This window comes from Oryctolagus cuniculus, chromosome 1, assembly GCF_051225735.1.
Source record: "Oryctolagus cuniculus isolate XC-2025 breed Fujian yellow rabbit chromosome 1, ASM5122573v1, whole genome shotgun sequence".
Lineage (NCBI taxonomy): Eukaryota > Metazoa > Chordata > Mammalia > Lagomorpha > Leporidae > Oryctolagus > Oryctolagus cuniculus.
Genome location: NC_142867.1, coordinates 16,974,249 through 16,998,871, shown reverse-complemented (window position 1 = coordinate 16,998,871; position 24,623 = coordinate 16,974,249). Strand labels below are relative to the sequence as shown.

Here is a 24,623-nt window from a genome sequence, read left to right as displayed (position 1 = left end):
CATTCTAAGTTGTCAATAAAATAGACCTTCATGTTGTTTTAATGCTCTTTCCTCCCCAACAGGAATCTGCAATTTAAGTAGTAACTTAAAGACCTGCGGAAACATTGATTCTTCTCTTTGGGTTTACAGACCCTGCTGTCTTTTTTATTAGAAGAGGTTCTGCTCAACTAGAGAAATTGCCCTCAGAGAAACGTGTGTTAGTTGTCAAGCACAGCCCCCTAAAGCCACATTTGCCATTACAGTGGGTACAAAACGGGGTCCACAGAGATGTATGAAAAAACAGCTCCGACAGGGAGCTGCCACTGAGAGCTCCTGATTCCTGATAGCAACATACGAAAAACCCAGGCTTCTGCAGTATTGGAAAGTTCTTGTTGGTTCTCTGGAGTAATAGAGAGAAAAAACACTGCTCAGTGGGAACCTTGAATGATTTTTACTTTTGCTCTAGTTTCTTAAAAGGCCCCAGAAAAAAAACAGTTGCATTGGTTCTAGTTTGAACTTTTCTCTAGGAATTCAAATCCATGCCTGCTTTGGTAAAGAAGCAATGGTTTTGGTGTAATTTTTTTTTTTTCTACAGCTAAAAGCAATAAAATTGAAATGCACCCTCTTCCTACTTTTGGTTTAAAGTTGTGTGTGATCTATGGTTTGTGTTTTGTTGTTTTTGGTTTTTGTGTTAAATGTGTAATGAGAAAAGGCTGTCACATTTTAAAGAGTACTTCAGGTAGGTGGAGCAACCATTAGAATCCTCCCTCTAAAGTGCATGTCCATTGTCAAGAAAATAATCACAAAAGGATACATGAGATTATTAATGTCAAACATCTTCCACACCCAATCTAGAATAAATGTCCATTGCTTCCTACTACCTGCATGGGGGTTAAATATTTACTATTTCCTTGGAAGTTTCACAGAAATATCACAGCTATCCTAGGTCACAACCCACCTTATGTGCTGAGATGTGTATGGGTACCTGTGTCTGTTGGTGCAAGTTGTCTGAGGAGAGAAGCACTGGGCCCAGGATGGATCATTGAAGGGGTTCCTGTTACCTATTCTTCCTGCTGTGTGCATCTGTCCACATGGCTAACTTTCTTTTTTTTTTTTTTTTAAGATCCATTTCAATCATTTGAAAGTCAGAATTACACAGAGAGAGGAGAGGCAGAGAGAGAGAGAGAGATCGAGAGAGAGAGAGATCTTCTATCCACTTCTATCTACTGGTCCACTCCCCAGATGGCTGCAACAGCCGGAACTGCGCCGATCCGAAGCCAGGAGCCAGGAGCCCCCTCCCGGACTCCCACGTGGGTGCAGCGGCTCAAGCACTTGGGCCGTCCCTCACTGCTTTCCTAGGCCACAGCAGAGAGCTGGATCAGAAGTGGAGCAGCCGGGACTAGAACCAGCGCCCATATGAGATGCCAGTGCTTCGGGCCAGGGCATCAACCCGCTGCGCCACAGTGCCAGCCCTATGGCTAACTTTATTTATTTTTTTCTTTTTTAACAGGCTCAGTGGACAGAGAGAGAGAGACAGAGAGACAGAGAGAAAGGTCTTCCTTTTTGCTATTGGTTCACCCTCCAATGGCCGCCGCGGCCGTTGCGCTGGGGATGGCGCATCGTGCTGATCTGAAGCCAGGAGCCAGGTGCTTCTCCTGGTCTCCCATGTGGGTGCAGGGCCCAAGAACTTGGGCCATCCTCCACTGCACTCCTGGGCCACAGCAGAGAGCTGGCCTGGAAGAGGGGCAACTGGGACAGAATCCGGCGCTCCGACCGGGACTAGAACCCGGTGTGCCGGTGCCACAGGCAGAGGGTTAGCCTATTGAGCTGTGGCGCAGGCTGAAACAACTTCATTTTTAATGAAGCAAGGTAAATAAGGGTACAGCTAAAAAAAACCTTGAATGTATAATTAATAAAATATTAATTCTAGCATACCAAAGAGCAAGAAATTAAGTTTGTTTTATTTATTTTAATGAAGTATATGGTGTCACCATCATGAGAAAAAAATCTGAACAAAATCCAATAGGGAAATGTTATTTTGAATAGTGAATCATAGTTCAGATTAAAAATGATTTTATTAAAAACTTTGTGCACCAGATCACATAGTGACACACATGATGTGATAGTGAGAAGCTGAAATCTATTCCTGAAGAAGTGTTTTAAAATATCTGATAGAATATTCACATATATATCCTACAGAAGATTCCAGAAATCAGTTTTATAACCAAGAAATTATTTTGGATGCAAACAACATGCCCATCTGTAGGTAAATAGAAAGATTAACAATGCATTAGAGGCCAATGCTGTAGCGTAGTGAGATAAGCCTCTGCCTGTTGTGCCAACTTCCCATACGGGTGCTGGTTCAAGTCCTGGTTGCTCTACTTTCAATCAAACTCTTGGCCATGGTCTGGGAAAACAGTTGAAGATGGCCCAAGTGGAAGGCCCGGAACAAGTTCCTGGCTCCTGGTTTTGAATCAGCCCAGCTATAGCCATTGTGGCTATTCAGGGAGTAAACCAGCAGATGGAAGACCTTTCCCTCTGTCTCTTCTTCTCTGTCTGTAACTCTACCTCTCAAATAAAAACATTAAATCTTAAAAAAAATCAATTCATTACAGTCAATCAATGAAATATTACTCATCAATAAAAATAAATCCACTAAGAAGCTATTAACAAAAAACAGAGGAAATTTAAAAGCATATTAGTAAGTGAAAGATACCAATCTGAAAAGGCCTACATACTTTTATACACATAGTGTCATTCCAACTCTATGAACTTATGGAAAGGGTAAAATTGTAGAGACGTAAAAAAGATCAGGGGTGGCTAAGGGTTGGAATACTTGGAGGGATGGGTAGCAGAGCATAGAGGGTAATTTGGGGAGTGAGATTATCCAGTGTAATGTTAACAATTGTGGTTCCAAGTTCATACATTTGTCCAAAAGAACAGAATGTGCAGCACCAAGAGTAAATCTGAATGTAAGCTGTAGGCTTCGAGTGAAAATGATTTGTTTATGTAGGTTCATCTGATTGTAACTGCTACTCTGTTGGGGGATGTGGATAATGAGAGATGCTGGATGCGTGTGTCTTTAAGGGAGTGGAAGGTTGTCCATCAGAAATTCTGATTTAGTTTCGGTTGAAATCTGACACTGTTCTTAACATACAGTTTATTAATTGAAAAACATGATGTTTCTCATTAAAATCTCCTAGGAAAAGCAGAAAATTATAGAAATATTTTTCTTCATTGCATGACTAATGGAACTAAAATGATCTCTGGGAATAGTGAAATTCATAAGGGATAATGGACTAGATAACGGGATTTTCTGAAAAGGAGGATGATGAAAATACAACTTTTTATAATATGCGAATTCAATGCAAGAGTTATATTCATCTGAGTTACTGAGGAAAAAATGATCAGAAAAAAGCAAGGGGGAGGTAAATTTAAACTATTGTCTGGTTTACTGGAAATTTGAAAGTATACCCTGGGGGCCAGCACTTTGGTGCAATGGTTAAGCTGCCTCCTGAAGCAATGGCATATCATGTGGGTGCTGGCTTGAGTCCTGGCTACTCCACTTCTGTTCCAGGTCTTTGCTAATGAGCCTGGGAAAGCAGCAGAAGATGGCCCACATCCCTGTGCCCTGCTACCTACATGGGAAAACCAGAAGAAGCTCCTGGCTCCTGAGGAGTGAACCAGAAGATGGAAGATCTTTCTTTCTCTTCCACTTTCTCTGTAACTCTGCCTTTCAAATAAATTAATAAATCTTTTATTAAGTACCCTTTGAATAAATAGTATTAAAGAAATAATTTATCCATCTGCTAAGCAATTGTGCTGCAGAAGGATAGCAGGGGAAGGAGAGAGAAAGGGAGCATGTTCTTAGAATTGTATCTACAAAGCATATTGAATCCAATAAAACTAATTAAAATTAAAATAAAAAAATTAAAAACAAAGCCACTGTACTACAGAGGCCCACTATATAAGCCTCAGAATTGACAAAAGACGTTGGACTAGAAGAAGCTTTGTGGCCAGAAGAGGTCCCTATGTGAAAACGGGAGGTCAGAAGTAGCCATGAGTGACACTGTTCTGTACAATTTCCTGAGCCCATCACATGATCCTGTCCCTCATATTTTCTCTCAACTCAATGTCTGTCTTGAGACATCTTGGAAAGGGCTGATTTATCTACTTCTATTCTATTTCAGTAATGTTCTTAGGATCTGAGAGTCTTATTCTAGTCACTTTTCCCTGGTTTTTCAAAGTGATCTCAATTTCTATGTACCTAAACCATCAATTTTAGTTGGATTTAACTAAGTTTCTTTTAGGCTATTTGCTTCATCTGAAAGTGTAAAAAATGATTTCATTTTACTTCAAGTACTGAATGTTTTACTCTACAATGAGCTATAATTTGAAAGAATTCCACAAGAAAGTTATACTGCCTCTATATTTAATTCTAGCTTGTATATGAGTTTCTTAAGCCTGTTTAGGTAGCTTTCATGGTGAATTCTTCCAAAGAGTAAGGAAGATATACTCTTCATTCTGTACAAATTCTTCCAACTGTAGATCTGAAGCAAATCCATATGAGCTAATTCTATTAGCCCAAAATTTCCCTGTTATTTATAAGGGTTTTTTATGCTTGTGTGTTCCTTATACTTTGTACATAAACAATCATTTCATTATTCATACAGAAATTTTACTATATCCTACTCAGTGTGCATGACTGTTAATATGAATTTAAGTAAATTTGGGGAATTTGAGGTCAAGATATGATTATCAATTTTATAAATTATACTAATAACTAGAAAAGAGGAACTGGAATTTTTCTTTATTTTTCCAGTTTTAATATAGGAGACAAATATAAATTGAATATATATGATCTACATATATATTCTGAAATAGTTTCCATAATCTAGCTAAAATTTCACTTATAATAGTATCAAAAATATAAAATTAAGAATAATGCCAACAAAATCAGAACAAAACCAGCAAAATTACAATAATTTTGCTCACAGAATACGATTATCTTAATAAATATGAAATAATATTGTGATTATGTACTAGATTTCTCAAAATTATAAAATATGGATTCTTCCTATACTAACTACTGCAATCAAGAATTCCAATTAAAATTGAACAAGCATTAAAAAATATTCCAGATAGATTATAATACTACTATGGGGAATGTCAAAGAAGTAGAATAGCTCCTACAGTTATAAAACAACAAATTTGGAGATATAAAATATAAAGATTTATTATATAGCTGCTGTATTAAAAAACAAATACAGGGGCTGACATTGTAATACAAAGTTTAAGCCACCACTTGCAACACAGGTGTCCCATATCAGAATGCCATCTGGGATACTCCACTCCCAATTCAGTTCCTTGCTAATATACCTGGAAAAGTAGCAGTGATGGCCCAAGTGCTTGGGCTCCTGCCACCCACGTAGGAGAGAACCAGATAGCTTCCTGGTTCCCAGCTTTAGCATGGCCCAGACCTGGCTGTTGTAGCCATTTGGGAATTGATCCAATGGATGGAAGACACTTCCCTCTGTTACCTTTCCTCCCCACTCTTTGCCACTCTAACTTTCAAATAAATCTTTTTTTATTTAGTAAATATAAATTTCCAAAGTACAGTTAATGGATTACAATGGCTTCCCCCCCCATAATTTCCCTCCCACTCACACCCCTGTCATCTCCCGCTCTCTCTCCCATTCCATTCACATCAAGATTCATTTTCAATTATCTTTATATACAGAGGATCAATTCAGTATATATTAAGTAAAGATTTTATCAGTTTGCACCCACACAGAAACACAAAGTGTAAAAATACTGTTTCAGTACTAGTTATAGCATTACTTCACATTGGACAACACATTAAGGACAGATCTCACATGAGAAGTAAGTACACAGTGACTCCTGTTGTTGACTTAACAACTTGACACTCTTGTTTATGGCGTCAGTAATCTCCCTAGGCTCTAGTCATGAGTTGCCAAGGCTATGGAAGCCTTTTGAGTTCACTGACTTGAATCTTATTCCGACATGGTCATAGTCAAAGTGGAAGTTCTCTCTTCCCTTCAGAGAAAGGTACCTCCTTCTTTGATGGCCTTGTTCTTTCCACTGGGATCTCACTCACTGAGATCTTCCATTTCAGACTTCTTCTTCTTCTTTTTTTTTTTTTTTCCCCAGGGTGTCTTGGCTTTCCATGCCTAAAATACTCTCATGGGCTCTTCAGCCAGATCTGAATGCCTTAAGGGCTGATTCTGAGGCCAGAGTGCTGTTTAGGACATCTGCCATTCTATGAGTCTACTGTGTATCCCACTTTGATTCTGTCAGTTAGTATTCACAGACACTAGTCTTGTTTGTGTGATCCCTTTGACTCTTAGACCTATCAGTGTGATCAATTGTGAACTGAAATTGATCACTTGGACTAGTGAGATGGCATTGGTACATGCCACGTTGATGGGATTGATTTAGAATCAAATAAATAAGTCTTAAAAGAAAACCAGACACTAATACATCAATGGGCTAGACTATAGAATCCAGTAACAGCATGCACACAGATAATCAACAATTTTTCTACAGAGGCATGTGAGAAATATTGACAGAAAAGAAGGTTTCTGCAACATTGGGAAGTGGTAGATGTTTGTTTCCCCTAAAACAAAACCAACGATGTTCTATCTATATATCCAACCTAGTGCAGAGTCAGTTCAAAATAGATCTTAGGCCCTTATTTACAATACAAAAGTAGTAAGTGTTTAGAAAAAAATGTAGAAGATTGTTGTGACCTTGGGTTAGGCCAGTAATGGTTAAGTAGAAGGCCAAACATATGATCTTTTATAGATGATAAATTACACTTCCTCAAATTTAAAATTGTTGCCACACAGCAAGTTACATGATTAGGGATGGATTCAAGATCTGGAGATACAAAGGCAACATCTGTTTATCTCCACAGAGTGTCCCAGTGTTCATCTTTGTATGGAGAGGGGGTTGGAGATCTGATAAACTGTGCTCTGTGGTTTAGTTCAGTCCAACTTGGAGGGTGGGGTGATGTGGCACAGCAGGTTAAACCACTACCTGATGTGCCTGCATCCTATATTGAAGTACCTGGTCAAGTCCTGCCTATGTTGCCAATCCAACTTCCTGTTACTGTATATTCTGGGAGGCAGCAGGTGACAGGTCAAGTAGCTGGGTATCTGTTGCCTTTCAGGGAGACCTAGATGGAGTTCTCGGCTCCTGGCTTTGGAATTCATTTATGAGGATACTTAGCTTTCAAAGCCTGAGACTAAGCACTATGGAAATAGCCATTTTCCATGCTTCTAACGATTATTAGTTTTTTGGGATAGTTATGTCGAAGCTTCGGTGTTGTCATTTGACAATACAGTTAAAAATTATGTCTAAATTATATTTTATAAGTATAGAATACTATAATGATCTTAGATAGCTAAACTATTTCTCAACAAATTATTATCATGATTTTTCTACATAGTTTTATCCAAACTTTACCATATAGTATACAACTTGATTTCCTGAATTTTTGAATGCAGGGAGTAATTTTAAATGTGTGGGTTTGTGTATAATAAGAAGAGACTAAATGTGCCTCAGTGTGCACAGATGATGCTGAGACTACACAACCATGAAAGTCCATTGAAGAACCCGTTGGTAAGCAGAATAAAAGTTTTGCTGAACCTTTGAATGCTATCTTCCTGTGAGTTGTCCTGTGGATCGTGCATCCTGTACCCTCTGCCCACTATGTGGGAAAAACTTTGATCCTTTTAGTTTTCCTTTTCTTTCCCCCCTTTCTCCAGTCATCTGGTCCAGCAATTTTAGTCCCTGGATGCAGGGGGCTCCAATCGAAAAGGAAGCAAAGTTGCTAAGCCTTCACTCAACAAGGCCGCTAAACCTTTGCCGCACTTCCGCATCCCAGTGACTCAGCGTTTCCAACAATCCAAGATGGACCCCAGGGGAGGTACCTAGCCTGACAGGAGACTTCCATATTTGTGGACAGTATGTGTCCTTGGCTGTGATTGGCCCTTGAGGGCATGCCAGGCGTGTGTCCTGCCTTACCTTTCTGCTGGCTGGCTCTGTTCCCTTGTGCACTGGACAGCCCCCTTTCTGTTTCTATAAAAGCTCTTTCCCTCCCAGCTGCAACCTGGGTGTTGAGTGATCTCCTGGCTCTGGTGTGATTCCTTTGCCGCCGACACTCGTCATCCAACTCGGCCCCAGAGCTCCACAGGCTGGCCCTGAGGCGCTGTATCGGACCTGCTGCCCTGTGAGGAGCAGCACCTGGAAACAAGTAGCTTGGTGCCAGCTATGATCTCAGGGTACATTGTTTGGTTGATCTATCAAATTATGTGACTGTGATCTTGATAACAGGCCATTTGTAGATTGTATATACTTGACTTTGGTTCTTTATACTCACCTCAGATTTTTCTACCAGATAATACAACACGATTCTAGATATTTTATTTTTCTTTCTATTTTTCAAGAAATGTGGAGGGGTACAGAGTAGGCATTTTGCTGAACAGCTCTGACTACTGCATTTTGGGTCCTTCAGGGAAATAGTACCTTAGCCAAACTAACCCCAAAGTGGAAAGTAAACACCCAGAGACAGCAGGGATGCTACTGTGGACAGTGGTTGAGCAGCATGTAGCCAAGATTTTTTTTGTAATGCTGCTGGGAGCACAACTTCATAGAGCCTTCAAAGTCCTGTTTGTTCTTTCATTGGCACTCTATATTCTGTTCTTCCCGAAGAAATTTTCTTCTAGTGCAGGTCTAAAATAGGTGACCCTAAAACTTAAAATGTCTATGGTAGCTTTTGAAAGAATCTCAAAACACTTTCTGATTCTTTTTTTTTGTCTGTGCCAGTGTTAAGACGTTGAACAGGCTTCAAATCTGCCAGTCTGCTTTATTGATCGATCCACATGTATACTTCTCCTGCATTACTGGTGCTTACAGTGAATTCCCACGGGCAACCTGTGGACAGTTTAAGTAATATTGAGATTTCAAAAATATTTTCAGATAATTTGGATAACTTAAACGACTGCTTTCTAATTCTATGAATTGTACTTTATATTTTTTTGGCACCAGAAACAATGCCTCAGTGAATATCTGAGGACTGAATATTCCCTGATCACTGTGTAAAACTAACCTGACAGCCGCTCAGACCTGAGAGTCAGTGTGCTGTCTTGGTTTGTCAGGAGTCTCACAAACCAGGTGCTAGGCTGTATATGTGTTACTTATATTTCTTATATATAATTTCATTTGAAGGACTGTGACATCCTTTGAGGTGCATAACTTGATTACTATAAAATATGTAGTATAAATTGTACATTATGTATAAGCCGAATTCCAGGAAAAAATAGACTTGTTGTTAAAGGCATTTCATGTTAACAGTGAATGTCATTGTTTCCTGTCTTCAAATTTGTGTCTATTTCTCCATATTCCTGTTAAGAAAAGCCCCGGTTTATGTTCAAACATCTACAATAGCAAGAAATCTCCATTCAAAAAAAACTGACATCGTGAAATAGACTAGTGTTGTGTAAGCCACCTAAGGTAGGTTCATAGCATGCTACATTCTGAACACTCAGAACATATTTCAATATGTGGTGGAGACTGAACTTTAAACATAAAACCGTGTTGACAACATACCTCAAAGATCAGTGCAGAATTTATTTTATTAAATTCTACTTATGAATAAAGTAATAAAGAAAGAAATAAAATGATTAATAAAGTAATCATATTTCTATAGTGTAAAAAAGTAAATTACTGATTATGTTAAGCAATGGCCAGGTGACCAATCTGTTGTAAAACAAATTATTTTTTTAACTAACAGTTGATTAACATTGAAGTTTACTTAATCATAAGTTAATATTTTCAATATTTTACTATTGGACTTGGTTGTGTATGTATGCATGGCAATTTCTGTAGTTGCTGAACTTCTCCGAAAGAAGAGAATGTAGGAAAAATAGCTGTGTATTATGGTCCACTTAGGTCACTCGTGTATTTCATAATTCATATATTCTTCATTGCATCACTGAATAATATCATGACAGCTGGATTGTATAGATGAGGAAAATTGGGCTTATAGCAAATAAGCAATTAGTTCAGAGATCATAACTAGACAGTGCATTTTATGCTGTTCAATATTTTTACCACTTTCTGTGTTGCTATCTTTGCAAATATTCCCTAATGCTCTTTATCATTATGACTGAAGTTTTTAATAGTATTTTCCAATACAGTTGATGTTGTCTGGAAAATGTTTTTTTTTTTTTTAATAACTAAACATTGACTTAACTTGCAATTATGCATAACATAGAAAACTTGCAAATTTAGTAATTTGTCATTTATTCACTTACATAACAAAAATCACTGAGTGCTCACCAACCACACGGTTTGTCTGAAAATTTCTTCTGGATTATCTCCTTTTATGGATATTTAGTTTCTTGATTGTATATAAAATATATGAAACTTTTGGTAAAAGCCATGACATATGCACAATGGAAATATACTTATGCAGGGTAGAAATATTATCCTTCCTTTACTAAATGTCATCACAAGCTTGACAAGCTATAAATTATTTTAAAAGGGTCTTTAAAATCAAAATGTACAAAGAAGATAAAAACAAATTTGCTAAGTGTTTTTCACAACATCACTCATTAACTGGTATTGTTCCTTTATTTTTTTTACTGAATAGATTCTACCTTCTTTGTTTTTTAATACAGGGCCAATTACCAGAGTTTAGTTCACACATTCATTGTTTGCTCACAAAAAACCAGAAAGCTGCAAACATACAAAGCTCAGCATTCAAGCTGTGTTTCTTAAATACATTTTCATTGGCTGGATATTTATTCTTAGATAATTCAGTAAATTTGACTAGATCATGTTAGAATAAATAAAGCTCACTGCATAAATGGGGCACGCATTTAGAAAAATACACAGAGAGCTTTTTAGTGCGAATAGGCTTTTATTGTCCAAACAATATAACCACCAATAATAAAATGTTAATTATCCTTAAACTATTTAAATATTTTATGATTACTAAAAATTTTGTAAAATGTAAGCTTTATTCTCATTGAAATATTCTGTGACAGATTTATAAAATGAGTATAACCATATAAAATAGAAAAAATATTTCTCTAAACTGTGCTGTGAACAACATAAAATTCTGTATGCCAACATGTGAGACATTTATAAGATGTACAGAGAAAAAGACACATGTATTTTGTGAAAAAAGATTTAGAAGTCCATGAGTGAAAGTGATCTTCAGATATTTATGGAAAGTATGTGTTATAAAAAAACTTAGGAATAAATATAAGAAATTTTCACAGAAATACAAACTGACTTTTTAATTCTATTTTTCTTGAACTTTTGTAGTACCCTTGCACTATAATATATTTAATTTTATAATGGTCTTGATGTTAACTTTTCATCTAAATTTATGTTTTCTTTTAGGTAGTTGCTCTTTTGTACATTATGCATACCGCCCTAGAATATATGGATATTCAGAGAAACATCTCAGAGTTCATTCTTCTTGGACTTTCTTATGATCATAATATACAAATGTTTTGTTTTGCACTTTTCTTATTCTGTTATATTGCAATCTTGGTGGGAAATCTTGTAATTCTTGTCTCCATTCTACGCAGCCCTCTTTTTCATGAACCAATGTACTATTTCCTTAGCCACTTATCTTCCATGGACATCTGCTACACCTCTAGTGTTACACCTAAAATGATTGGTGACCTACTAGGAGGGACAAAAACCATTTCCTATGGTGATTGCATGCTGCAGGTCTTTACCATGCACTTCTTTGGGGGTATTGAGATCTTCATTATTACTGTCATGGCATTTGATCGTTATGTTGCCATCTGCAAGCCTCTTCATTACATGATCATCATGAACAGAGCAAAATGCCATCTCCTAGTCCTGGCTGCTTGGGTTGGTGGAGCTGTCCATTCCTTTCCTCAATTATCTATGACAATCCAGTTACCTTTCTGCGGTCCTAATGAGATTGATCACTATTTTTGTGATATTTTTCCTTTGCTAAAAGTTGCTTGTACTGACACCTATATCACAGGAGTCCTTGTGGTTGCCAATTCAGGTCTGGTCTCCTTGGTTACCTTCGTTGTGTTATTTGTTTCTTATGTCATCATATTATTCACCTTAAGAAATCATTCAGCTGAGGGAAGACGCAAAGCCCTCTCCACTTGTGCATCTCATGTCACTGTGGTTGTCTTATTTTTTGGACCTTCAATATTTGTTTACTTGAGATCTCCAACCACTTCCTCCAAGGACAAAATTTTTGCTCTATTTTACACCATTGTTGCTCCTATGTTCAATCCCTTAATCTATACTTTAAGAAATGCTGAGATGAAAAATGTCATGAGAAGAGTTTGGTATAACATGTTATTTTCCAAGGAATGAAATGGATAAAACTTGGAACATTAAAGTTGTTAATACCAAATATTAATTCTACAATGCCACAATGAGTTGGAAAGTTAATTGCTGGAATATTTAGGTAAAGTAAGTAGGGTTACCTTGTTAAAAAGAAAAGTATCAGGAGGGCTAAAGACAGTAACACAATGTGACATTGTGCAGTGAGTTATCAGGCAAACAAATTAGCAATAATGTTATTTTAAAAGTCAGTGACTGGGACCAGGCCATGAGTGACAGATGGTCTTTGGTTCTATGGTTGAGAGGAGGTTGAATTCTATCATTGTAATACAATATTCAAATTTATGAAAAGATTTTCACAGATATTTACTCCACTGGCAATGAGAAGTCAGTGATGCAACAAATAAATCAATATTGTAGAATTTATTTTAAAATGATTTGTAGTGTCAACTCTTTTGTCTTCCTATAGGGAAAAATAACAAATGGTGAACACGAAGTGAAAATAAAAACTGAGAATGCAGAAAGTAATGGATAGTCCACCTGTTGGCCCTAGTTTTAAAGTAAATTTTTTCCTAAAAGTTAAAGAGATTGCATTTTAAAATACAAGTGAGAGTGGTCTTTGGCCTAGTGATAAACATGCCAGCCATTGTAGGAATTTGAGAAATGAGGTAGAGGTTGGGATCTTGTTGTCTCTCTTCTTTCTGTAATTTTCTATGTGTGTGTCTCACATAAACATGGATTAAAAAATAAATTAAAACAATTGGAGTCCTACTTTGATTTGCCTAAAATTAAAGGACTGATGGAACACAATAAAGATGCATTCATAAACAAAGAAACTGTCTGATAACATAAGGAAAAATGTAAAACAGCAATATGATATAGTCTAAACACCAACCAATCGAGCAACTAACAAGTATACTGGCTCAATAGATAAAGCAAATCATCTTCAACTACATTGAAGAAGAAACTTGTGAGAAAGGTGTTCAAGAAAACCCATTAAGATTGTATAAAATGTCTTTTCTTTTTGCCTTGTTAATAGGATTGAAAGGTGTCTCTTATTGGACACAGCACATTTAATAAGACACAATGGACTGGCTAATAGGCTTATATGAAAATAAAGATAATTTAAAAATGGAAAGAGTTGTTGTCTAGGTAATGTATTACACTTTGAATCTTTCTGCATGCACTGTACAAAGAAGAAAAAGAGCAGGAAAAATCATGCAGCAATTTTAACTAGTGAAGAAAAAAATATTGTCAAATTTAAATTTCTCTTCTAAAAAAATGACAATTGACCAAGGTTGGAAGTGTGAAGAAAATCACCAATTATATTACTGAGGAAACTTCATTTCCTTGTTTATAGAAGAGAGAAGTTATTCCCACTGGAACGGGGCGTATTACATGTGGCACATCTGTTTGTCTCAAAAAATTAAAAGTTTTTCTAACAACAATTTAAGCACAATGCCTCCTTTTTATTTGATTGTTTATATGATATACGTGTGTCTAGAATAATCCTTATGCTCCTTGTTTCTTAAGAATAAAATGAGGAGCCAGCGCTGTGGTGCAGTAGGTTAGTCTGCGGCACTGGCATTCCATATGGGTTCTAGTCCCAGCTGCTTCTCTTCCGTTCCAGCTCTCTGCTGTGGCCTGGGAAAGTAGTAGAAGATGGCCCAGGTCCTTGGGCCCCTACGTGAGAGACCTGGAGGAAGCTCTTGGCTCCTGGCTTCAGATCGGCTCAGCTCCAGCCATTGTAGCCATTTGAGGGGTGAACAGGAAGATGTTTCTCTTTGTCTCTCCCTCTTTCTGTCTGTAACTCTACCTCTCAAATAAATACATAAAATCTTAAAAAAAAAAGAATAAAATGAGTGATGACTGAAAGGCCAGAAATTTAACTTGAATCCAAGCCCAGATTTTTTTTTTTTTGGGGGGGGGGTGGTGGGGAAGGGAAAGAAATGAAATCCAACTGACTTGCAGCTTACTGTAATGACTTTTTCTATTTTTTTTTTTCCTTCATGGAGGGGACACTACCATTCTAGTTATTACTGAATCTCATTTTTTACAAACCCCTTCAACCAGTTTCAATTCTGTCTTGGTGCCCACTTGGCATGCATCGCTCTCGGTCTAGTCACCTGTCTTTTGTCAGCAGAGTGCATGCATTTGCTTCACACAGTTCCTTGCCTGAATTCGTCATTTTCCATTGTCAGGGAGAGAGCCAGAGACAACATAAAATCAGCAGTATTTTTGCTTAGTAATATGAATCTCTCTGTTAATGTTTTACCTCTTGATATATTGCAAAAACCTATGAACTTTTATTTATTAATTCATCCACTGATGGACACTTCCATTGCTTCCATATTCTGGCTATTATAGGTAGAGCTGCAATAACCATGGGCATGCAGACATCTCTCCAACATACAGGTTTCATTTTCTATAAGTATACGCTCAGATGTCAGATTGCTGGATCACATGTTAGTTCTAGTTAATGTTTTTTAAAACTGAGGAGCCAGTGCTCTGGCGCAGCAGATAAAGCCGCCACCTGCAGTGCCCATCCCATATGGGTGGAGGTTCCAGTCCCTGCTGCTCCACTTCTGATCCAGCTTTCTGCTATGGCCTGGGAAAGCAGTACAACATGGCCCAAGCCTTGGGCCCCTGCATCTACATGAGAAGACCCGGAGGAAGCTCCCGGCTCCTGGCTTCGGATTGGTGCAGCTCTGGCCATTGTGGCCAACTGGGGAGTGAACCAGCAGATAGAAGACATCTCTCTCTCTTCCTCTCCTTCTCTCTGTGTAACTCTGACTTTCAAATAAATATTAAAAAAAAAAAGCTGAAACACACATGCATGGAGAGAGAGAGATTGAGAGAGAGAGAGAGACTTAAAATCCATTTGTTCACTCTCCAAATGGCCACAATAGCTGCAGGATCTGGAAATGCAACCCAGGTCTTTCCCCATGTGACTGGCAGTATCCAATCACTAGAGTCGTTACTATAAACCTCTTTGCATTAGAAGGAAGCTGGATCCAGGTGTTAGAGCCAGAAATTGAACCCACACTCTGTGATGTAGGATATGGGCTTTTCTTAAAAAAGATTTCTTTATTTGAAAGACAGAGTTACAGAGAAGTAGAGGGAGAGACATCGGCTGGTTCACTCCACAAATGGCTGCAACAGCCAGAGCTGTTGATCCAAAGGCAGAAGCCAGGAGCTTCTTCCAGGTCTCCCATGCAGGTGCTGGGGCCCAAGGACATTGGCTAACTTCTACTGCTTTCCCAGGACATAGCAGAGAGCTAGATCAGAAGTGGGGCAGCCAAATCTCAAACTGGTGCCCATATGGGATGCTGGCACTGAAGGCAGTGGCTTTACTTGCTACAACATAGCTCTGGCCTTGCATATGGGCATCTTAACTATTAAGTAAATGCTCACCTCTTATTTTTAATTTTTTTAGGAATATCTATCCTGTTTTAGATAAACTAATTTACATTCCCAACAACTGTGGGCAATTGTTTCCTTTTGTCCACAGGTTGGCCAATAGGTATTTTTTCTCTTTTGATAGTAGCCATTTGAATAGGTATGAGATGATATCACATTTTAGTTTTGATTTCCATTTCCTTGTTGATTGATGTTGAGCACTTTTTTCATATACCTGCAGGCTATATTTACATATTCTTTTGGAAAAAAAAGTGTTCAAGTATTTTGCCAGGTTATCTGTTTTCTTAGTATTAAGCTTTTGGAATTATATGTTTTGAATATTAATATCTCATTACATAGATGTTTGCAAATATTTCCTCTCCACTCAAAGATTGTTGTCTTCCCTCTGCTGCTTTTTAAAAATATACAATATTATTTGTTTGCTTTTACTTTTGCTGGTTGATTTGGGAATTATATAACAAAAACTCATTACCCAGAAGATTCAGATTTTTACTAGATCATACTGAAAAAAGGAAATTTGAACCCAGTATAAGTGACATATATTTTAATATAAAAATTCTTAGTATTATGTAAACTATGTTTGTTGTTATCTGGATATTATTAAGAGTAATAATATATTTTATGGAATAAATCATAAAATACAATAAATTAATAACACAATTATTAGTTATTATACTAAGAAACTGAGAAACACAGAGAGAGAGGGGGAAAGAACACACTCCCATCTGTTGGTTCACTCCCCAAATGTCCACAATGGCTTCAGGATGTACAAATGCAACCAAGGTCTCCTTTGTGGGTGGCTGAACCCGATTACTAGAGCCATTACTATAACTTCTGAGGGTCTGCATTAGAAAGAAGCTGGGATCAGGAGCTGGAGCAAGGTATTGAATCAAAACCTTTCCTAAGAATAGGACAGAAGTGTAAGGAATATTCATATAATGGCCAAAGCAAACAAAACAAATGTAGACATACAGACTAATAGTTGTTGTGTAGCTATCATGAAAGTGAGATATTTGAGATAGAATTTCTAGATAAAGCAAAAGAAGATGTGGTAAACTGTGTTTATTTGTATCCTAATAGGGCACAATGATAAATTATCTCTAGGAAATAGAGAAGATATTGCATAATTACAATCATCCTGGCAATACTTTATAGAAAACTATAAAGTGGAGAAAGGATAAAGAGGATTCAAATAAAGTTCTTAAAAAGGAGAGGAGTTTGAAAATTATTCTTTTGACAAGTTACTAGTAAAAATATTGCATTATTTAGAATTCTTTTCTGAAAAATCATCACCTTTGCTTTGGTAAAGTCTAAATATTGCTGGGAAACATTTGAAAGAGAACTTTTTTCCTACCAATCTATACTTTATTGTATAGGATAAAGAAAAACACGTTCTGATTAAATTAGCTCATGGATTAAACAATCACTGGTCTTTGTTCAAAGATAAGCACTAATTTTTTTTTTTTCTAAAGCCAGCATTGTGTCATAGCAGGTAAAGCTGCCACCCTGCAATGTCACCATCCCATACGGATGACAGTTCGAGTCCCAGCTGCTCCACTTCTGATACAGCTCCCTGTTAATGGCCTGGGAAAAGTAGGGGATGATAGCCCTAGTGTTTCAACCCCTGCCAGAAAATGTTAATATCTTAAGACAATATAAACACTTTGACTGAAGCAAGATTTGGAGAGATATATAGCAAATATATAGGAAATATATTGATCATAGTAAATCTTTCAGAATTCTTTGATAATTGACGAACTTTCAACATGAGTCAATTTTCAGTATCATGATCTATGATCACAGTTTATCTTATACATTATCATTTCAATATTTTAGTTATTAAATATAGCACACTGAGAAAATTTACAGAACAATGAATAAATTTCACAAATAACTTCTTTCTATAACAAGAAATAGTATACCTATCCTTCCACAGTTAAATTTGCTTTGTCCCTAAAGGTAACCTGTATCCCATGGACATCACTTCCTTGACTTTGTAACTGTATATGCTCCAGTTTCTTCAGTCTTAGAATGCAGTTGGTAACAGCATCTTTATCATAGTTTTTTTAGAAATATATGTAAGAACATTCATACTGATTTTTGCTCATGTCTGACATCAAATATGTTTACTACACATTGCTATTAGTATAGCTCACAGAGCACAGGGGTAATAAGCACTAGCTTGAAATCCCTGAAAAAAGGGAAGTTTATTGAAAATTACATAACAGCAAAATTGCAGAATGTTCAACTGTACTCAGAAATTTTATTAAGAATTGTATGTATTCATACAGACAAGAAAGTTCTATATGTCTGTCATTTTCCAGAGAATTCACTATAAATGGAATTACCATACTTTTCCCCTAGAGAACATGACTGAAGATGCTACTTGGGAATCGGTGGATATCACTTCTTAACATAAGGACCAGACTGCAGTGCCATCCTCAGATAATAGAGATGGGAATGAGAAACTCCAATTGCTGAAGCAGCGTATTTCAGTAATTGCAATAATGAGGTTCAGTGATTGCAATAACTGGCTACAATGTTATTTTTTGTGAGGCATTTATAATAGAGCTGTAAAATTACTTATATGTTATTTCTGATAACCTTGGATGTAAAAGAATACTTAATGGTGAGTTGTTTATGTGGGTATGTGAAAATAACTTTGGGTATGTGGGTATGTGTAAATTAACTTTCAATAAGTAAACATTGTTTTGAGTGGAAATAAAAATAAATCATCTAGAATGTAATATTCACCAAAAATTTTAAATTGTTTTTGAAGCTTAAAATGCTCATGAATAATTAGACTCTAAATTTACTATGATTTGACTAGTTCTTGCAACCAAATTGTCCTGCTTTCAAACTGTTTTCCATGAGATACCCCTGTACTCAATTTGATTTGATGATGTGAGAGGTGGCAGGAGTTACTAAAATGCTATGAATTTTATATTTGTTTATGCATATGTTGGAGAAAATAGAAAGTGAAAATTCAGTAGCCCTCATTGTGAGGGAAATAATTTAAGTATTTAAGGACTGACTGTGTATCTTCAAAGAAATGAGTACAGAAGAGATTATAAAGGAAAACAATAGACCTAAAATAATGAAAATGAATTATTTTTTTCTCACCATTATCCACATAAATATGTGATATTTGTTGACTTTTTAACTCCGGTGTTAAGAAAGCATAGGAAATAGCAGCTAATTTTTAATCAGGCTGTACTGTAAGTTTTTTTTTTTTTTTTTTTTTTTTTTTTTCTTTTTTTTTTGACAGGCAGAGTGGACAGTGAGAGAGAGAGACAGAGAGAAAGGTCTTCCTTTGCCGTTGGTTCACCCTCTAATGGCCGCTGCAGCGGCGAGCTGTGGCTGGCGCACGGCGCTGATCCGATGGCAGGAGCCAGGTACTTCTCCTGGTCTCCCATGGGGTGCAGGGCCCAAGCACTTGGGCCATCCTCCACTGCACTCCCTGGCCACAGCAGAGAGCTGGCCTGGAAGAGGGGCAACCGGGACAGAATCCGGTGCCCCGACCAGGACCAGAACCCGGTGTGCTGGCGCCGCAAGGCGGAGGATTAGCCTACTGAGCCGCGGCGCCGGCCTTGTAAGTTCTATAGACAGAATATTGTTGGGTTAAGAGAGCACTACATTCTGGGAGGATCTGGTTGTCTGTTGAGAAAAATAAGAACAAATTGACAGGATAATATGATCTAATTTATTGGAAGACTGCACCTGAAAATAAAGGCATGCTATTTAACTCCAGGGAGATAGTAAAACTGACAAGGAGAAAGAAAATTGCATTCTTAAAAGGACATCACAGGGAAAGGAAATGCTTTTCAGGTACCTGAGGCTAGTCCACTCATTTTACAGGAAGGAGGTGAATAGGCATAGATGGTTCTCAGGAGGGGCAGCTAAGGCTTGAACTCAAATTTCTCTTTCCTACCTGTTTTTGTCTTATATAACCAATAGTTGAGAATGCAAAATCACAATCTATTTAGAGATAATAAAAGATATACCGCTTCAAATTTTTTACTTTCTAGAGCTGGCTTATATGTGTAAGAATTCTGAAACAATTTGATTTGTGGTTTATAATAAGAACTTCGGCCTCATTTATAGTTCCATGATTCCATTTACATATTTCCCATTTGAATGTGATTTGAGAAAATGAAGGAAGGGGATGAAATTCAGGGAATTCTTTGGGTTTTGCCTGGCAGAACAAACATCTACACAGACTTCAGGTTTTAGAGACACAGTTAATGCTCCATTTATGCTATTGCTTTAGCTTTGATCCTTTTGACAGGACATGCCTTGAGATGGTTGTTAGCTTAAATTTTAAACCCTAGCTTGGTATGCAATAGATAGGCTACCATGTACAAGTTTCTTAACCTCTGTAAACCTAAAGTGATTTTTATTATTTTCTGTGGTGCATGAATATTAGCCCAACGATACTTCCTGAGATTTTATCAAGTTATGTTTCTCATCTGTTATGAAGGCTGAGCCTCAGCACCAATCTCTATTTTCCTACATTTCAAGTGAAAAAAGAGCTTTTTAAAAGAATGAATGAATTTGCAAAGAACACATCTAAGGTTAGTGGCAGAATTAAGACATTTCACTGGGATTTCCTACAAATTTTAAACAATGATTAAATAATGATCAGCTGTAGCCTGATGAACCAAAACAATTAGGGATTCAAGTCATGTGCAAGTTTTACTTTCAGTGAGCTCATATTAAATGAAAAAATGTGGATATATTAGCTTTGAACACCATATTTTGAGCTTTTCTTCACTTAGAGGCTTAATTTCAAGTAGAGTTTTAATAAACTTCTTGAAAGAATGAGCAGTACATTTTAAGTCATACACATATGAATTTATCAATGAAAATAATTCAACCCCTAGTGAATTAAATAGTATTTTATTTAAATATAATAAATACTCTTTCTTCATAATGGCAGACTACTGTTATAGTTTGATATAGGGAAGTTCAGAATTAGTTTCTTAAAACTTTATCTCAATCTAAGTTTACTTCTTAAAATTCTTCTATGGGCATGAGTGTGTGTTATAAAATTCAGTCTGTATTATAATGCAGTTATTCATTAAGTGAGTAACAATGTTAATTTAATCCATCGTATGATACAATCTGGAGGCAATTTGAGTACAGTTTAATTTAGAAACCAACTATGAGATTAGGGCTGAAAGTGTATACTATGAAATGGTCAGCATTCTGAGGATGTCTCAGAAAAAATAATAATAAAATTAGACTTAAAAGTATTTTTAAAAGTTGGAATACATTGTTAATAATTCACTATTTTAGCATCATCCAGGACTCTGACAGCCTCATTTCAGATATGATCACCACTACTGTAATGTAATCAAGTCCTACTTATTTGGTATCATGTTTACTACATGAAAGGTGATCCACACTGTCATGATATTTTTTTGACTTGAAGTTAAATTTGCACACGAATGAATGGAAGGAGGAAAACAGAAAGGTGGATTAAGAGATGTTTCGCTCAAAATACTTTTAAAATTTTATAATGTTATTTTATTTCCTCAGAGCAAAGTTTAAAGATTTTTCCTATTATTTAAAATATGAAATGTACTATAAAGTTGCCTAAAATTTACAAAGAAACTTCATGTTAGAAATCTACTTGCACTCTACTTATAATCAAACAAATGGCATTAGTGACACTAAAGGTGGGGATGTATTATGGTCCTATGTAAATAACAAAAACTACAATTCCAACTGGTCTCCTATAAACACATTTTCTTATGGATTTGTCACCATCTGAATAATTTATGGGTTTGATTAAAATTCTTGTATTGCCAAATATAGAAAAAGTAAATACATATTCCTTTATAATAAAGTTAAAGGCAATTTCATTTGCCTTTAAGGGTAAACCTTTGGTACTCCCTTTTTTTCACTCTTCTTTTAAACATTTTTATTGCTTTTTATACTTTCCATTTGAGGGACATAAGGACAGAGAGAAAGGCAGACAGCAGAGAGACAGAGCTTTCATCTGATGGTTTGCTTTGCAGATGCCCACACCATCTTAAGGCAGGATTGTAGCTGAAGCCAGGTGCTGTTATAGCAATCCAGATCTCCCACATGCCTAACAGTCGCCCCATTACATGAGTTATCACCAATGCCTCCCAGGGTCTGCATTGACAGGAAGATGGGAGTCAGCACCTGGAGCCTTGGATCAAACCTAGGCACTCTTGTTGGATTTTGGAATTTTAACTACTTGACTTTAACTGCTAGAGTTTGCTCCCACAGTCTTCTAAGAGAGCTAATCTCACATTTATTTGTAAATTCACTAAGTTTTGTTTTAATTTTATTAACTATAGGACTACAAGTCTTGTATTTCAAAATGTCAGCACAAATTTTGACCTGATCACTGAGAAAGCAGGTAAATAAGAAAGTAGCAACAAGAGCAACAAAATCAAAAGGTTTGCATCAGCTTCTTGAAGAAAGAAGCCTTCCATCTTAAAATATTTGCCTATGAATTTTCTCATTTTTATGCTACTGATCTAAAAATGGAGTTAATATCATGTATATTCCACTAGTAAAGACAGCATAAATTTTACACAATGAAAAAAAATCTATGTGAGTTATACTCTGTTCCTTAATAAATTTTGAGTTCCAGAGAGTAACAGAAATGTTTTTGGCAAAGATTTAATGTATAACATTTTTGGCTTTGGAAATACACATTTCCTAAAATAAAAATTTAATAATGTTGATGAAATAAAGATATTCTTGCCTCCTGAGATAGGAATTGATGACAATTTGCTGGAAGAATGAATGAAAATCACATAGTTTATGTTGACAGAGACTCTTGTTTGCAAGACATTTTATTGGAACTTCCAATTTTTATTCTCTGGGGCACTTGATTATGATAAATGAAATCCATTTAGTTCATAGAACGGAGTATCAGCACCACACTTCTCAACATTACAAATTATGTCATTTCAGGTGATTTATGTGTTCTGTCTACATCAGACCATGGAAAAAAGCAGCAACATCACTGTGTTTATTCTGTTGGGACTTTCACAAAACAGGAATATTGAAATCCTGTGCTTTGTATTATTTTTATTTTGTTACATAGGTATTTGGACTGGAAATGTGCTCATACTGATTTCTATCACATGCACTCAACTAATTGACCGACCCATGTATTATTTCCTCAATTACCTCTCACTCTCTGACCTTTGCTACACAACCACAGTGACGCCCAAACTAATGACTGACTTGCTGACAGACAGGAAGACCATTTCATATAATAATTGCATGCTACAGCTCTTTACCACTCATTTATTTGGAGGCATCGAGATCTTCATTCTCACAGGAATGGCCTATGACCGCTATGTGGCCATCTGCAAGCCCCTGTACTACACCGTCATCATGAGCAGGCAACGATGCAACACAATCATCATAGCTTGTTGCACTGGAGGATTTGTGCACTCTGCCAGTCAGTTTCTCCTCACCATCTTCTTACCGTTCTGTGGCCCCAATGAGCTAGATCACTACTTCTGCGATGTGTATCCTTTGCTGAAATTGGCCTGTTCTAACACACGTATAATTGGCCTCTTAGTCATTGCTAATTCAGGGCTAATTGCTTTAGTGACCTTCGTTGTTTTGATGTTGTCTTATTTTATAATACTGTACACCATCAGGGCATACACTGTAGAGAGCCGCAGCAAAGCTCTTTCCACTTGCAGTTCCCACATAACAGTTGTGGTCCTGTTTTTTGCACCAGCATTATTCATTTACATTAGACCAGCCATAACATTCCCAGAAGATAAAGTGTTTGCTCTTTTCTACACCATTGTTGCTCCCATGTTCAACCCTCTGATCTACACACTGCGGAATGTGGAGATGAAGAATGCCTTGAGGAAGGTGTGGTGTCATTAGACATGCCTGAAGACAAAGCAAGTTTTGTGATTAGTACTGCTCTTCATGACATGGTTTCATGAGGCCATAACTGTGGAAGAGACCTGTTCTCATCATCTTCTGCCCTAGTGGGTTAAGTCACTGCTGTGAACCTGCCTCATGGATGCCAGTTTTAGTCCCTGTTTCTCTACTTCCAATCCAGCTTCCTGACAATGTACTTGGGAAAGCAGCAGAAAATGGCCCAAACGCTTGGGCCCTTGCACACATGTGGGAGACCCGGAAGAAGCAAAAGGCTCCTGACTTTTTCCTGGCAGAGCGTTGGCCACGGTAGCTATTTGGGGAGTGAACCAGCCAGCAGATGGAAGATATTTCTCCGTCTCTTTCCTTCTCTCTCTGTAACTCTTTCAAGTAAACAAAAATAAATAAATATTCAAAAAAAGATTTTATCTGGTATGTTTTCTGTGATAATATAGAATAATAAAAAGATAGAAATGAAATGGACTTCCTGTGCTATGACTGTCATTTGTAGCCTTTGCTTACACTCCTATGGAACTATGGTCTTCCTACATGCTACTTGTTGAATATTATGGTTAGTGGTGAATTAAGCCTGTGATTACAGTGCATTAAAATGATATCTTTACAAACTGATGAAAGAAAGAAAAGGGAGGGAGTGAGGGAGAGAGGTTGGAGCAGAGAGACAGGAAGTGAAGTGTGGTCATCTTCTTGGAAATGTACCTATTGAATGCACAAAACCTCTTTTTTATATATAGAAAAAGGAAAGGAAGGAGGGATGGAAGGGAGGGAGGAAGAAAGAGGTTAATGATTTCTTAAAAATAAAGAATAATATAGCATTGCATTAACAATAAAGTAATGTATGCATTTGCTGCCCACAGATGCTGAAAAGCTGAATCAAATATCACCTCCAATTTTTAAACTTTTATCAAAGTATAAATACAGAAAATTGTATTTATCAT

At 36.8% G+C, this 24,623-nt stretch overlaps 2 protein-coding genes across 2 annotated transcripts; both read left to right on the top strand.

Moving 5' to 3' along the window:
• The first annotated feature begins 11,457 nt into the window (after positions 1–11,457).
• Positions 11,458–12,384, top strand: LOC100337789 (olfactory receptor 4P4-like). Its single transcript, XM_070064388.1, has one exon. It carries the CDS (start codon positions 11,458–11,460, stop codon positions 12,382–12,384), a length of 927 nt encoding a protein of 308 aa, XP_069920489.1.
• Positions 12,385–22,761: 10,377 nt separating this feature from the next.
• On the top strand, positions 22,762–23,670 carry LOC138846981 (olfactory receptor 4P4). The gene has a single exon (XM_070064386.1). It carries the CDS (start codon positions 22,762–22,764, stop codon positions 23,668–23,670), a length of 909 nt encoding a protein of 302 aa, XP_069920487.1.
• Positions 23,671–24,623: the final 953 nt, after the last annotated feature.